The sequence below is a fragment of the Halichoeres trimaculatus genome, unplaced genomic scaffold (assembly GCF_033239565.1).
Source record: "Halichoeres trimaculatus isolate MK-OKI-2021-1 unplaced genomic scaffold, fHalTri1.1 fHalTri1_scaffold_9, whole genome shotgun sequence".
NCBI lineage: Eukaryota > Metazoa > Chordata > Actinopteri > Labriformes > Labridae > Halichoeres > Halichoeres trimaculatus.
Genome location: NW_027437188.1, coordinates 23,346,934 through 23,362,034, shown reverse-complemented (window position 1 = coordinate 23,362,034; position 15,101 = coordinate 23,346,934). Strand labels below are relative to the sequence as shown.

The 15,101-nt window shown below is 39.3% G+C and overlaps 3 protein-coding genes across 3 annotated transcripts; all 3 read left to right on the top strand.

The window, feature by feature from the left end:
- The first annotated feature begins 1,638 nt into the window (after positions 1-1,638).
- LOC141797718 (extracellular calcium-sensing receptor-like) lies at positions 1,639-4,646 on the top strand. The gene is made up of 6 exons (XM_074679365.1): positions 1,639-1,826; positions 1,903-2,191; positions 2,357-3,157; positions 3,232-3,459; positions 3,562-3,685; positions 3,751-4,646. Exons 1-6 carry the CDS (start codon positions 1,648-1,650, stop codon positions 4,644-4,646), a joined length of 2,517 nt encoding a protein of 838 aa, XP_074535466.1. The 5' UTR covers positions 1,639-1,647.
- Positions 4,647-5,547: 901 nt separating this feature from the next.
- LOC141797717 (extracellular calcium-sensing receptor-like) lies at positions 5,548-8,680 on the top strand. Its single transcript, XM_074679363.1, has 6 exons — positions 5,548-5,753; positions 5,883-6,168; positions 6,276-7,100; positions 7,184-7,414; positions 7,511-7,634; positions 7,767-8,680. Exons 1-6 carry the CDS (start codon positions 5,548-5,550, stop codon positions 8,678-8,680), a joined length of 2,586 nt encoding a protein of 861 aa, XP_074535464.1.
- Positions 8,681-10,456: 1,776 nt separating this feature from the next.
- On the top strand, positions 10,457-14,317 carry LOC141797720 (extracellular calcium-sensing receptor-like). Its single transcript, XM_074679368.1, has 6 exons — positions 10,457-10,650; positions 10,785-11,082; positions 11,183-11,968; positions 12,052-12,279; positions 12,406-12,529; positions 13,404-14,317. The coding sequence occupies exons 1-6, from the start codon at positions 10,478-10,480 to the stop codon at positions 14,315-14,317; spliced, it is 2,523 nt and encodes an 840-aa protein (XP_074535469.1). The 5' UTR covers positions 10,457-10,477.
- Positions 14,318-15,101: the final 784 nt, after the last annotated feature.

Here is a 15,101-nt window from a genome sequence, read left to right as displayed (position 1 = left end):
GAAATAAGAGTGGGAATAATAGGGATATTTGGGGATGAGGTACCATACCCAGCGACTACTACCAGATACCAGTGCCCCCTCATTAGATTTATATAATATTTATTTATTGATACTGATGAATCTAATACATTTCAGGTCATTTACTCATTTTTGAGCTCTAAAAAGTTGAAAATTATGAGGTTGTAAAATCTTGTATTATTTCATATGAATAAACGATTTTCAAACCATCTCTAACTACTTGTTTTGAAGCTTGTGTTGACCCACAGATGGCCACCAAAGTAGGAATTTCACCACAGTGTTTCATGTGAAAACCTTCTCCATGAACATACTCATTACACAAGCGTAATGCACAAATTTAAAACCAAATCATTTTGAAACATTTAAACTTCATTTAGGCAACATGCACACCTGACATCTGCCCAGTACAGTTGTGATCTCCTGTGTTGGCCTCTGCATAGTGCCACAAACAGGCTGAATTATTAGTACCCTGTCAGGAAAATTCTTCCTGTCCCACACAGTAATAGAGATATGCATTTGTGTATGTGACTATGAGTGTGTTGAAAGAATCTTTATCTTCCTGATAAATAAACAGCAAGGGGGAGAGGAACCACTCCTCATGTTACTCGTCATCCAGAGTAGAAAGTTCTCTTCCTGATATGAGTTGAAACAGTCACATGAACTTGCATGCAGATGTTCGAGGATGGCCACCACAATGGAAGGCGAACAGCCCCCTCAAGTAAAAATGAAACAGTTTTAACAAAGTTGTAAATTCTTTAGATAAGTAAGCTAGTAAATCCATGGATATGCATGGTGGTTTTCTGTGAGTCTGTGAATGTAAAAAATGTCTATGCTCATGATATCTGACTGTGAGTTTTCTGTAAACATAATAATAGCATCTGTATACAGTTTTCCAACAGACCTGATAATTTCTGTGGCAGTAGACCTAAAATTCAGAAAAGAGAGATTAAAAGAAAACATAATCATGACTTATTCAGAAAAGATATTTTGTTGGAACTAAAATTGAGAACATATATTCAAGTATAACTCAGTTATGGTGCTGAGTGACATTTGAACAATTGCAAATTTAGATAAGCTTTTAAAATGAAGAGTGTAAAAATAATATTAAGGGCTAATACACTGCAAAAACATCATTGGTCAAAAAATTCACAAGTCAAAAAGGGAAATGTTAGAGGAAAAACACCTCATGGAATTGACATAAGCCTTCAGGCCTTTAGAAGAAGCGCTTGAGAAAATGCTTCACCTGACAGCTGAAGAAGGGCAAACTTCACAAGGAAACTGAAATCTAAGAAAGTGTTCATGTCCTACTTTTGCATAATTTGTCTTATGGGTCTTCACATGAGCGAAATTAACTTTTGGTTCTTCACCAACTTCACAACATCACTGAGTTTGCTTACTGATGACATTAGCCTCTAAAAATAGAACTCTGTCTAAAATGAAGGACAGCTGATGAGTCTGACATCATCTCAGTGACAAAATAAAAGCACTGTGGTCACCAACATCATCACTAGAAAAAAAAAAACTCCTCTGTTAAAGGAGATACACATTTTATACAGCAATAGAAGATCTCACCAGTGTCCCTATTTACTTCATACCGGAGCACAAAAAATGTTTCTGTTTGTGCTTTTCATGGGAGCCTTTGGAGCAGAGGACAGCCCAAGGCTCTGTAAGATGATGGGGAGCCCGGCGTTTCCTCTGCTTTCTAAAAAAGGAGATATCTCAATCGGAGGAGCTTTCTCTATCCATCGCCAAATCTCAAAGCCGTCACTTTCCTTCACAGACACTCCAGATCCAGTAACATGCTCCAGGTACTGTTCGATGTGTTAGATAACATTAGTAGTGTCTTGAAAGAAGAAAACAAATATCAGCTCTTCTTACTTTCAGGATAAATTTCAGAGAGTTTCGTTTTGCTCAAACAATGATTTTTGCCATTGAGGAGATCAACAACAGTAGCACCCTGCTGCCTAATGTTTCAATTGGTTACAAGTTATTTGACACCTGTGGTTCAACACTGCCCTCCAGTCGAGCAGCGATGGGTTTGATGAGTGGACAAGAAAGCACTGTGGGGAAGAACTGTTCCGGACAGTCATCTGTTCATGCCATCATTGGAGCCTCTGAGTCCTCTTCAACAATCGTGATGCTTCAGATTTTAGGGATTTTCCAAGTACCAGTGGTAAATATTTATAATATTTTTCTATTTTCCAGCAGACTCTTTCACTTTATCTCAAAATGAGGAGCAAACTCTGATTGTTTTACGGTACAGTTTAAGACTGTTCATGATGAAGCATCTTTTTGTGTCAGGCTCACTTCTCTCCCTACCCTCCCTTTCTTCCTTTAGATAAGCCACTTTGCCACCTGTGCTTGCCTCAGTAACAGAAAAGAGTACCCCTCTTTTTTCAGAACCATACCCAGTGACTACTACCAGAGCAGAGCTTTGGCTAAACTAGTAAAGCACTTTGGTTGGACCTGGGTTGGGGCAGTTAGAAGTGACAATGATTATGGCAACAATGGAATGGCAACATTTATCGCAGCTGCGCGCCAGGAAGGAGTCTGTGTTGAGTACTCAGAAGCCATCTCAAGGACTGCTGATCGTAGTGATCAGGTAGCCGGAGTGGTCAGAGTGATCAAAAGCAGCAGTGCGAAGGTTTTAATTGCTTTCCTTGCCCAGGGTGAGATGGATGTTCTGCTTGAGGAAGCTCTCAAGCAGAACTTGACTGGGCTTCAATGGGTGGGCAGTGAGTCCTGGATAACAGCGGGTCATTTAGCTGATAAAAGGTACTCAGGAATCCTGATGGGGTCTCTTGGCTTCACCCTGAGAAAAACAAAGATACCACGCTTGCAAGAGTTTCTTTTGCAGGTTAACCCAAGCCAGGATCCTCAGAATAATCTGCTGAGAGAGTTCTGGGAAGTCACATTTGGCTGCAGTTTTGAGTCCGGGCTAACTGGCCTGACACCATGCTCCGGCTCTGAAAGACTACAGGAGATTAGCAATCCTTTCACAGATGTGTCAGAGCTGAGGATATCTAACAATGTGTATAAGGCTGTGTATGCTGTGGCTCATGCCATGCACAGTATGTTAAAATGTGGGAAAAAAATAAATGAGGCATGTGTCTGGAAAGATGGTTTTGAGCCACAGCAGGTAAAATGATGTAACATTAGTGATCCAAAAGATTTATCAATGATGTGTTATTTATTTAAGTTCTCTATTCATAGGTTTTGAAAAACCTCCAAGATGTAAATTTTACCCTTGAGTCAGGAGAAAGGCAGCATTTTGATGAAAACGGAGACCCTGCAGCAACATATGAGCTGGTGAATTGGCAGAGGGACCAAGCAGGAGAAACAGAGTTTGTGACCGTAGGGAACTATGATGCTTCACTACCAAATGGAAAGCAGTTTACCATGAATGGGATAAACATAACTTGGGCTGCCGGATCCCTAAAGGTGTGAAATGTGTTATGCATAGAATATATTTTGATTTTTATTCTGGTCCTACTGTTTAAGTTGCAAGAGATTATGAAATAAGGATTTGTGGTGTTGTTACAGAGGCCGGATTCCATCTGCAGTGAGAGTTGTCTGCCAGGTCTCCGACAAGCTGCAATTAAAGGAAAACCTTTCTGCTGCTTTTCCTGCATCGCCTGTGCAGCTGGCGAGATCAGCAACTCTACCAGTGAGTGAAAGATTTACTAACATCTGTTCAACATGTAAAATATAAAAATCACACTCTCTCTTTAGGTTCTGCAGAGTGTTCCAAGTGTCCAATGGAGTACTGGTCAAATGACGATCACAGCCAGTGTGTCCCAAAGGTGATTGAGTTCCTTGCTTATGGAGAAACCATGGGTGCCCTCCTCGCTGCATTTTCATTATTTGGAGTTGCTTTGACAGTAATGGTGTCATGTGTGTTCTTCTGGTTCCATCACACCCCTCTAGTCAAAGCCAGTAACTCTGAGCTGAGCTTCCTGCTGCTCTTCTCCTTGACTCTGTGTTTCCTGTGTCCTCTGACATTCATAGGCCAACCCACTGAGTGGTCCTGCATGCTACGGCACACAGCTTTTGGCATTACTTTTGCTTTGTGCATATCGTGTATCTTGGCTAAAACCATAGCAGTAATAAATGCTTTTAGAGCCACTAGGCCAGCTAACAAAGTCCCTCAGTGTTCAGCTGCACTCCAGAGAGCCAGTGTACTCAGCTGTACTTTACTTCAAGTAGTAGTTTGTTCACTGTGGTTGACTCTCGCCCCACCTTACCCTTATAAAAATACAGCTTATGCTGTTGATAGGATTGTGTTGGAGTGTGATTTGGGTTCCCCTGTAGGATTTTGGGTTGTACTGGGATATATAGGACTCCTGGCTGTGCTGTGTTTTATCCTCGCTTTTCTGGCTCGAAAACTGCCTGATAATTTTAACGAAGCCAAATTCATCACCTTCAGCATGCTGATATTCTGTGCAGTCTGGGTTGCTTTTATTCCAGCCTATGTCAGCTCTCCTGGGAAGTTTACTGTAGCTGTAGAGATATTTGCTATTCTAGCCTCCAGCTTTGGGTTGCTTTTCTGTATATTTGCTCCCAAATGCTACATTTTACTACTAAAACCAGAAAAAAATACCAAAAAACACATGATGGGGAAAAAATGACCAAGAGACTTAAAATTTGCAATTATTTATACATTGAGAATTTAGAAAAATAAATATATTATCACTTCAATATACACCAACACATATCAAAAGAACCCCCCCCCATAAATAAATTATATATATATATATATATATATATATATATATATATATATATATATATATATATATATATATATATATATATATATATATATATGTATGTATATATATATATATATATATATATATATATATATATATATATATATATATATATATATATATATATATATATATATATATATATAAATTAGAGCACCCCCTGAGAGCCTCAAGTTTGAGCTATAGCCCCTGAGCAAAGCATACAGGTGCATAAAGTCAGACTAACAGCAGGTCACTGCATCAGAAAACCTTCAAGAATGCTATTTAGAAGTTCCAATCAGCTTAAATAAGCTGGCAAAAAAAAAATTTTTGTTCTAGTGTTTAAGCATGTTTTTCATCATTCAGCTATGAATTAAAGTAAAGCCACCATTAAAAAAAATGAGCTTAATGATGAACAACAGCCCAGGAATTCCCAGACATTTTTAGTTTTTACTGTAAGCAGCTGGTTACCTGGAAAAGAAACACATTAAAAATAAATAAATAAACAACAACAACAACAATAACAATAATAATCATAATAATAATAATAATAATAATAATAATAATGTGTAAAATACAAGAAGGCTCTCCAATTGGTCGATCCATTTGTCAGTCACACCACAGTGACTTTGATTGGTAGAAAAAACAAATCACATTTTTCGCTACGGCTGCTACCAGCCCCTGTGGCTTTTCATAGTGAGGAGAAAATCTATAAAATGCTCAGCAGTGACAGCCTTTGTCTTTGGGCCTTTGGTAGCAGATAGTGAGGTGAGCAATCATGCTGCTGAGAGCAGATCTGCTGCTTCTCACCCTCTTTGCTATCAGAGGAGGGAAGCCCATGTGTCAAACATACGGGACAAAAGAGCTGTCACAGTTTTCAATGGAGGGAGACATCAACATTGGAGGCATTTTCTCCTTCCATCAGAACCCAGTGCAGGTCAATCCAGCTCTCCAAGTCAACCCAGGAACAATCCAGTGTGAGGGGTAAGACAAGGATGAAAAAATGTATCTCAATTGATGTGCTTTCTACAATCTGTATGTATCTTCATGTATGTTTACCTTTATTATCAACTGTTCTGAAGTGGTACAACTCAGTCCATCCCTTGTTCACAGACTGGACCCAGGTGAGCTCCAGTATGCTTTCACTATGATGTTTGCTATCGAGGAGATCAACAATAGCTCAGATCTGCTGCCAGGAGTGACTCTGGGTTACAGGATCTTTGATTCGTGTCCTAGTATCCCTTTGTCAATCAGGGCGTCACTAAACCTGATGAACAGGTATGAGAGTGGGAAGGAAAAGTGTAAGAAGCTCTCCTATGTGCACGCTGTCATTGGGGAAACCACATCCACCTCAACAATAGGTATTGCACGCACCATGGGACCATTTCATATACCAGTGGTGAGTGCTGGGGGGGATTCCTGCTTACTGCATACAGATGAATTTGTCTTATTAAAATAGAAGAAATTGTGTCTGACACTACCATGTTTGTTCTAACTGTTTTTCAGATCAGCCATTCAGCCACTTGTGCATGTCTTAGCAACAGAAGAGACTACCCCTCTTTCTTCAGAACCATACCAAGTGACATTTACCAAAGCCGAGCCTTAGCAAAACTTGTGAAACACTTTGGCTGGACCTGGGTTGGTGCCATAAGAACAAACAGTGACTATGGTAATGGTGGGATGGCCACTTTCCTTGAAGCGGCAGAAAAAGAAGGAGTTTGTGTTGAGTATTCTTTGGCTATTTACAGAACTGATCCAAGAAAGTGGTTCTTAGAAGTAGTGGATATTATTAAAAAATCCACCTCAAAGGTTATAGTTGCTTTTGCAGACGGCACAGACCTGGACATACTCATTAAGGAGCTGCATGCTCAGAATGTGACAGGGCTGCAGTGGGTGGGCAGTGAAGGCTGGATCACCTACCGCTACATCGCCTCTGCTGTGAACTACGCTGTGGTGCAGGGGGCGGTTGGCTTTGCAGCATTGAATGCTCACATCCCTGGACTGCAGGAGTTTCTCGCTGACAGCAGGCCCTCCACTGCCCTGGGAGACCAGGGATTGGTAGAGCTGTGGGAGACGGTGTTCAGCTGCACCCTGAATCCCAAAGCAGAGACTGAAGCTCAGGGTTCAGTCGCAGCCTGCACGGGGAAGGAGTCTCTGAGGGACACAAACACGCGTTTCACAGATGTTTCAGATGCCAGCTTGATGAATAATGTCTATAAGGCCACATATGCTGTTGCACATGCATTACACATGTTGTTTACTTGCAAAGAAGGACATGGGCCTTTTGAGAACAAAACTTGTGCTGATACAGAAAACATACAACCATGGGAGGTAAAATAAGAAAAGATGCTGTCTAGATAAATAAAAACTAAAAATCTTTATTTTTCAAAGTGACAACACTTTTTTTCTTGTAGGTGCTGCAGTACCTAACACAAGTCAATTTCACCACAAAAATCGGTGAGAACGTGCACTTTGATGAGCTGGGTGACCCAGCAGCACGCTATGCGCTGGTGAACTGGCAGATGGATGAGACAGGTTATATACTTTTTGAGACCATTGGTTACTACGATGCATCTCAGCCTGAAGGTCAGCAGTTTGAGATGAAAGCAGGGGTGAATGCTATTTGGGCTGGAAATCATCTCAAGGTATTGAATGTCTTTGGAAACTTCTTAAAAAACTAAGCTCAAACTGATTTGACTAAATTAACTGTGTTGCGTTCTTCTCCTGTCACCATGATGCAGGTGCCGAGGTCTGTGTGCAGTGAAAGCTGTCTCCCAGGGACCCGTCGGGCTTTTGTCAAAGGCAAACCTTTCTGCTGTTTTGACTGCATCACCTGTGCTGACGGGGAGTTCAGCAACAGTACAAGTGAGACAGCGGGATTCCTTGCCTTTACTGTAGCGCTCATTGTGTTTCTGCTAGGCAAGATTACTGCCGGCACTTTTTTAGTCTATCTGAAGATGTGTGCACTGTGCAGCTTAAAAATGTTTATGCTTTCAGATGCAGGGGAATGTGACAAATGTCCTCCTGAGTACAAGTCCAACGAAGCGAGGAATAAGTGTGACTTGAAAGCTATTGAGTTCCTAACCTTCAGAGAGTTGATGGGGATTCTTTTGGTCACTTTTTCTGTCTTTGGGGCCTGCCTCGCCATGACTATAGCCCTGATATTTTTCCACTACAGACAGACTCCTATTGTAAGGGCCAACAACTCAGAGCTGAGCTTCCTCCTGCTCTTCTCTTTGACTCTGTGCTTCCTGTGTTCCCTCACCTTCATCGGCCGGCCCTCTGAGTGGTCCTGCATGCTGAGACACACAGCATTCGGGATCACATTTGTCCTTTGTATCTCCTGTATTCTGGGAAAAACTATTGTGGTTTTAATGGCCTTCAGGGCCACACTTCCAGGCAGTAATGTGATGAAATGGTTTGGGCCTGCACAGCAGAGGCTCAGTGTTCTTGGTTTCACTTCAATTCAGGTTTTAATTTGCATTCTGTGGCTGACCATAAACCCTCCCTTTCCATTTAAGAATATGAAACACTATAAGAATAAGATAATACTAGAGTGTGCCCTGGGATCTCCTATAGGTTTCTGGGCTGTTTTAGGATACATTGGACTCTTAGCCGTCCTCTGTTTTCTTCTTGCTTTTTTAGCCCGAAAGCTGCCTGATAATTTCAACGAGGCTAAATTCATCACCTTCAGCATGCTGATATTCTGTGCAGTCTGGATCACCTTCATCCCAGCTTATGCCAGCTCTCCTGGGAAGTTCACTGTAGCTGTGGAGATATTTGCTATTCTGGCTTCAAGTTATGGGATGCTGTTTTGTATTTTTTTACCGAAGTGCTACATAATTTTATTAAAGCCTGAGAACAATACAAGAAAACACTTGATGGGTAAAGTTACCCCCAAATCTCTTTAATTTTTCTCACTAGAATCATGTATTTTTTGGTTTTCCTCATTGTCATTCGTGTTATTGATGCATTGCAACATATCACTGTACATTTCTGAGAAAATATTGCTTATTTGGGAGTTCCCTTACATGCAATGTATGGCTGCATTAAAAAAGCCTTGATATATCTTTACCAGTCATGCAGATGAAAAATAATTTTGCTCAGTCATTTTGGTAAATAAAAAAAACTTCTTACTAACTGAATGCAATCATTTCAAAAAATGTTTTGTGTCTATCAGATTTGAGTATTTTTTGTTGTTGTTGTTGTTTGTTTGTTTGTTTGTTTGTTTAACCTTGTATTGGTCCCAAAATAACTGAGTCTCTCTGTTTCCTCTGTAGTCCAATAAAGCACAGAAACATAAATATTAACGTACCCTCGCAAGTGCAATCTTTTTTGTGTTACTTCTCACGGACAATAGTTTTGCCCAAACTTTAGTTTATGTGCAATACACATTTAAATGATATTACAGATCTAAAAATTGTTTAAATTGTGAATAATTCACGTTTTCAATAAATGTTCATCCTAAATAACACTGGAAAAACAATGTGTCATTGCCTTTCTTTTTTTTTCAACTTTCAACCAAATTTAAATCAAACCCATGAATTACTTCACACTACAAAAGTATCTCAGATTCTGCAGAAAATTTTGCTCAAATATCTTAAACAACCCATATTAATAAGCCAGAGTTAATTTAATCAAATGTCATATTTGTAGTATATGTGATCTACACAATAGGACCTCTTTGATTCTACAAGAAAAGCTAAAAAGTATTTATCTGATATAACTGATTGAATATTTTGATTGCCACAGTGTTTCCTGTTGTCAACTTTCTATCCAAATGCTTCAGCCACAAAAAGTGTATGTAACATTTAATATATCTGGACACATACTTTTCATGGGTGGGAAATCCTGCTTGGTACTTGACATGATATAAACATATTTATCATTTTTGGCAATGCTTTAGGTAAGAGCTAGACTCTTGCAAGAATGAATAATATACCTTAGATCCTTGGGGTTTCAGAGCAGTGTGATATATTTTGAAAGGAGGGAGGATTAGTAACACAAGTGCTGCAAACAACCATTTGGTGTTGGCTTGGCCTCTTGCTTTACTAATGTTAGGATCAATTTGCGCTGTTTCACCTGATTGTTTATCATGAGTACTAAGTATCAGGCATGAACAAACTCTGAATTGTAATGCTAATACTAATCAGTAATAAAAAAAATCATTATTGCTTGCCCAATACCATGAGGCATGCACATTATACAGGCCAAAATGCTTTACAAGTAAACATGCAAATAGCCAAAGTAAGTAGATGCACAAAAATCTGACCTTAAATGAATATGGCATAATTTATCTGGACTTCAGTAAACTTAACAGTTTTATGTTCTCAAATTTCCACTTAAGTGTCTGGTGTTGTTGTTTCTTGAATGCAACAAGTAATGTTTGGTTAGACCCATATGAAGCCTCACCATTAAACCTTTCTTACTGCTCAGTTAATTATACTTGAGGAAATTTACATCTGAGAAACTCAAGGCCCCAAACTTTTTTTTTTTCCAGTTGATTTATTTTCTTTTCTTTTTTCTTTTTTTTTTTGCTTCCCACTCCTACTCCTCAGAGATCACACATCAGTTTCTGTTGGCAATTCTTGCACAGCTCCAAAATGTATAAATACCTGTGCACACTTGACTTGACTTTTGTAGACAGAATGACATCCACACAGAGGTGGTTCAAGAAGGGTTGGGCTCTATTGCAGCTTTTATCGGTTATGACTTTCTCACAGGCTGAGAAGTCAGAGTGCAGGCTGAGAGGGGATGCTGAAAACCCCCAACTGTCCATGGACGGGGACATCATACTGGGGGGAATCTTCTCTTTTCACAGTCGCTGGGAAGAAGAGCTGCATACCTATGAGCACAAACCACTATCACTGCAGTGCATCAGGTAAATTATATTACAGAACAATTTTAGATTTTAGCATAAAGACAGTAAGGTAATTGTAGGTACGTTATTAAAACTTATTGAATGCTACCACTTCTTTTCAAAGGTGCGCACTATGTCTAACTATCTGCATCAAGATTATATTTCAGAGGCTTCCAGTACACCCAGGCTATGCGCTTTGCAATTGAAGAAATTAACAACAGCACAGACCTACTTCCTGGAATCTCTTTGGGCTATAAGATCTATGACTCCTGTGGATCCACTGCAAGAGCTGTGAAACTCTCTCTTGCTTTGGTCAACGGTAATAATGCGGTGTTTGAACCACCCGAGGAAGCATGCGCAAGACCTGCTCAAGTGCAGGCTATTATGGGAGAGACCTTTTCCTCACTTTGCATGGCTATAGCTACTGTCATTGGACCATTTCATATTCCTCTGGTGAGTAAGATTGAAAAGAATGGACTTGTAAAGGGCTTTTGTGAAGGAAAAGTTTTATACCTCCATCTTTATCTTGGGTTTTACTTCCTTTTTCTCATAGATCAGCCATGCAGCTACTTGTGCTTGTCTCAGTGATAAAACCAAGTATCCATCCTTCCTCAGAACAATACCCAGTGACTACTACCAAAGCCGAGCCTTGGCTCATTTGGTCAAACACTTTGGTTGGACTTGGGTTGGAGCTATCAGAACAAATGATGATTATGGCAATAATGGCATGGCCACATTCACAGCTACCGCCCAGCAGCTGGGCATTTGTCTTGAGTACTCAGTGTCTATCTTTAGAACTGATCCACCTGACAAGATACAAAGGACAATTGATATTATTAAATCTTCCACTTCAAAGGTTATAATAGCTTTCCTCTCTGCCACTGACATGCACATATTAACAAGAATGTTGTCCCACCATAACCTGACTGGGTACCAGTGGGTGGGCAGTGAGGGCTGGATCTTTGATTCCCAGATTGCAGCCACTGGTGGGCATCACGTTCTGGATGGTGCGATTGGCCTCTCAATCCCTAAAGCACATGTCAGTGGAATGAAAGAGTTCATGCTGGATGTAAAGCCCCTTAATTCATCTAGTAATGAAATGTTTACAGAGTTTTGGGAGACATTATTCAGCTGTAAGTTTCAGAAACAAGCAGGAAACCAGAGAGAATGCACTGGTCGGGAAAATCTCAAGGGAGTGCAAAACGGTTTTACTGACATGTCACTCATGCCGATATTTAATAATGTTTACAAAGGAGTTTATGCCGTGGCTCATGCCTTACACAAAATTCTCAGCTGCAATAAAACATGTAACACCAAAGTGCAGCTAGATCCACACACGGTGAGTCAAACTCAAAAAGTTTAAATGTCTTATTGTGCTGTTGTGATACAAGGTTGTAAGCTACATGAAAGCATTTCTCTCAGATTTTACAGCACATACAGAAGACTCAGTTCAAAACCAAGGAAGGAGATGAAGTTTACTTTAATGAAAATGGAGACCCTCCAGCAAAGTATGAAATTATAAACTGGCAGCCGAAAGAAAATGGCGTGGTGGAGTTTGTCATAGTTGGTCTTTATGATGCTTCTTTACCTGAAGACAAACAGCTGATTCTGCAAAATAAGTCTTTAATTTGGGCACAGAACTCACGAAAGGTAACCTGCAATGGGAACACTGTTATTAACCAATCTAAGAGGATGATTTGTATCTGTTGCTGAAGCTGTGTCTAAATGTTTTTTTTCATTCATCAATACACATTTCTCTCATTTTGTTAAAAACAGGTACCTGTGTCAGTTTGCAGCAAGAAATGCCCCCCAGGAACTCGCAAGGTTCTCCAAAAAGGAAAACCTGTCTGCTGCTATGACTGCTTACAATGTGCTGAGGGGGAGATAAGCAACACTGCAGGTGTGGTAGTATGCAATAATGTCATTAATATTATCTTTGTTTCATTTTTTTTTTTTTTTCATTTTTTTTCCTTAAGTAATGGTATCATGGCAAGCTTAAGGAATGGCTTTGATTCTGTGATCAGATTCTAAAATCAGGGGGTGATCATTTTCATTATTGGATTGCACTTCTGCAGAAACTGCAGCGTAAAATTAGTCTTTTAATAAGACCAATCCAAAGTAATTATATTGAACTGGAAACTTTATAGATCAAGTATCCTACAAAAATGTACATGTTAAAAACTTCAGAAATGTCTGAAATATCCTGGAAATGGAAGGGTTAAACTACTATTGAGAAAATATATGTAGCTTAAAACATGAATAAGAGTTAATCCACTATGGTGGTAGTTTTCTTTCAAATTATTTTATCTGTTAAGTCATATTAAGTCAAGCCAATTAAGTTGCAATGAACATAATTAAAGTCAAAATAGTCTTAATGAACAGGATTTAAGTTGAAAAAAATGTAATGTATGACAATTAAGTTCAAAATTGTCTTGTGGTATGAGATAAAAGTCAAAATAATTAAAATGTATTGGTTAAAAAAAGTCATAATGACCAGGATTAACTTTTAAAAAGTCAAAATATTATGAAATCGATTCACAATTAAGTCTTAAAGTATTTTTTTTCTATCCCCAGGGATAAGAGATGAAAAACTGTGAAACTAAAACTAATCAGAGGATGATCGGCAACATAATTGATTATGTGACAGAACTGTCAAAAATATATCCTATTTATAGGATAATTGTCCGTCCTTTAGACAGAGAGACAGTGCTACAAAGAGACTACAAGTCATATTTTCAAAACATGTGGTAAACTGCTTTTATATTATTTTCCAGATTCTGTTACCTGTGAACAATGCCACCGTGAGTTTTGGTCTAACACCAAAAGAGATACCTGTGTGAAGAAAGAGGCTGAGTTTCTATCTTATGAGGAGGTTTTGGGGGCACTGCTCACCTCAGCGTCTCTACTGGGAACAAGTATGACTGCTGCTGTGGCCTTCATTTTCTTCAGGCACAGAAAGACTCCTATCGTGAGGGCCAACAACTCAGAGCTGAGCTTCCTGCTGCTCTTCTCTTTGACTCTGTGCTTCCTGTGTTCTCTCACCTTCCTTGGCCGGCCCTCTGAGTGGTCCTGCATGTTGAGACACACAGCATTTGGGATCACATTTGTCCTCTGTATCTCCTGTGTTCTGGGAAAAACTATTGTGGTTTTAATGGCCTTCAGGGCAACACTTCCAGGCAGTAACGTGATGAAGTGGTTTGGGCCTGCACAGCAGAAACTCAGTGTTCTTGGTTTCACTCTTGTACAAATTCTCATATGTATCATCTGGTTAACAGTTTCTCCTCCTTTTCCTTTTAAGAATTTTAAAGATTTTAAAGACAAAATTGTATTAGAGTGCGCTTTAGGCTCAGCCATTGGCTTTTGGGCCGTCCTTGGGTATATAGGACTCTTAGCCATGTTATGTTTTGTTCTTGCTTTCCTGGCCCGAAAACTGCCTGATAATTTCAATGAGGCTAAATTCATCACCTTCAGCATGCTGATATTCTGTGCAGTCTGGATCACCTTCATCCCAGCTTATGTCAGCTCTCCTGGAAAGTTCAGCGTGGCTGTTGAGATATTTGCAATTCTGGCTTCAAGTTTTGGACTGCTTGTTTGTATTTTCATCCCGAAATGTTACATAATCTTACTGAAACCAGACAAGAACACAAAAAAGAATATGATGGGAAAGGGAGTATCAAAATCTTTCTAAGACCAATAATAAAACATTGGGAGTAAAAAATCCTCTATACAACTTCAATTTCCTAACCTTTGGTTTGGTTTGTTAAATGTTGGTTGAAATCAAATTTTGTTTCTCTGCAAACCATTCGGCCCCCTCCTAAATTTGAATAGGCAAAGACATGGTATCAAATGTTGAAACAAACTAGAAATACTATTTTATCTCAGTTAATAATTAATTAGTTACTTTGTAAAAAATGAAATTGTGCTGGTCTTCATAAGAATTGATTAAAAAACACACACACAAAAAATGATTGTATTGGGGAAAAACACAAGAAAGGGAAACTGAGGAACATCTTTTAACCACACTCCAGTAACATGACTGACAGTAAAAAGTGCACTCCAGACACGGTGAGTCCCTCAAAATTGAAATGAGAAGACTTTCACTTGTAAGCGTCTGTGTGAGCAAACAGAGGATAAATAAATAAATGAATGGATGGTTGTGATCCTCTTGCCCATAGGCAGCACAGCTCTTTGAACATTTATGACTCTGTATTTGAAATCACCGCATGGTTTCAAATTACTAACAGGAACCATTGCCTGGTTGCTGTATCTGCAAATTCAAGTTAAAACTTATCATGTTGAGAGGAAACCACAAATTTACATAATTTGGTTTGCCGGCAACTTCTCTGGACCCATTCAAGCTTGATTAATAGAATGAAGCACTATAGAGAAAATCTTCTTTGTCACTTTTGGGAAAAGATAAAGGCGGGTCAGCAGTTCCCCACATCCAAGGCAATATAGGTTAAAAAAAGGAA

What these genes read in the sequence shown, in the direction of transcription:
- LOC141797718 (XM_074679365.1), top strand. Translation starts at nt 1,648, where the DNA reads ATGGGAGCCTTTGGAGCAGAGGACAGCCCAAGGCTCTGTAAGATGATG. An exon ending in GATCCAGTAACATGCTCCAG is followed by an intron (nt 1,827 to 1,902) that starts GTACTGTTCGAT and finishes TCTTACTTTCAG; the next exon opens with GATAAATTTCAGAGAGTTTC. An exon ending in ATGGTTTTGAGCCACAGCAG is followed by an intron (nt 3,158 to 3,231) that starts GTAAAATGATGT and finishes CTCTATTCATAG; the next exon opens with GTTTTGAAAAACCTCCAAGA.
- LOC141797717 (XM_074679363.1), top strand. Translation starts at nt 5,548, where the DNA reads ATGCTGCTGAGAGCAGATCTGCTGCTTCTCACCCTCTTTGCTATCAGA. An exon ending in GACCATTTCATATACCAGTG is followed by an intron (nt 6,169 to 6,275) that starts GTGAGTGCTGGG and finishes ACTGTTTTTCAG; the next exon opens with ATCAGCCATTCAGCCACTTG. An exon ending in AAAACATACAACCATGGGAG is followed by an intron (nt 7,101 to 7,183) that starts GTAAAATAAGAA and finishes TTTTTCTTGTAG; the next exon opens with GTGCTGCAGTACCTAACACA.
- LOC141797720 (XM_074679368.1), top strand. Translation starts at nt 10,478, where the DNA reads ATGACTTTCTCACAGGCTGAGAAGTCAGAGTGCAGGCTGAGAGGGGAT. An exon ending in TGCAGCTAGATCCACACACG is followed by an intron (nt 11,969 to 12,051) that starts GTGAGTCAAACT and finishes CATTTCTCTCAG; the next exon opens with ATTTTACAGCACATACAGAA. An exon ending in GGGCACAGAACTCACGAAAG is followed by an intron (nt 12,280 to 12,405) that starts GTAACCTGCAAT and finishes TGTTAAAAACAG; the next exon opens with GTACCTGTGTCAGTTTGCAG.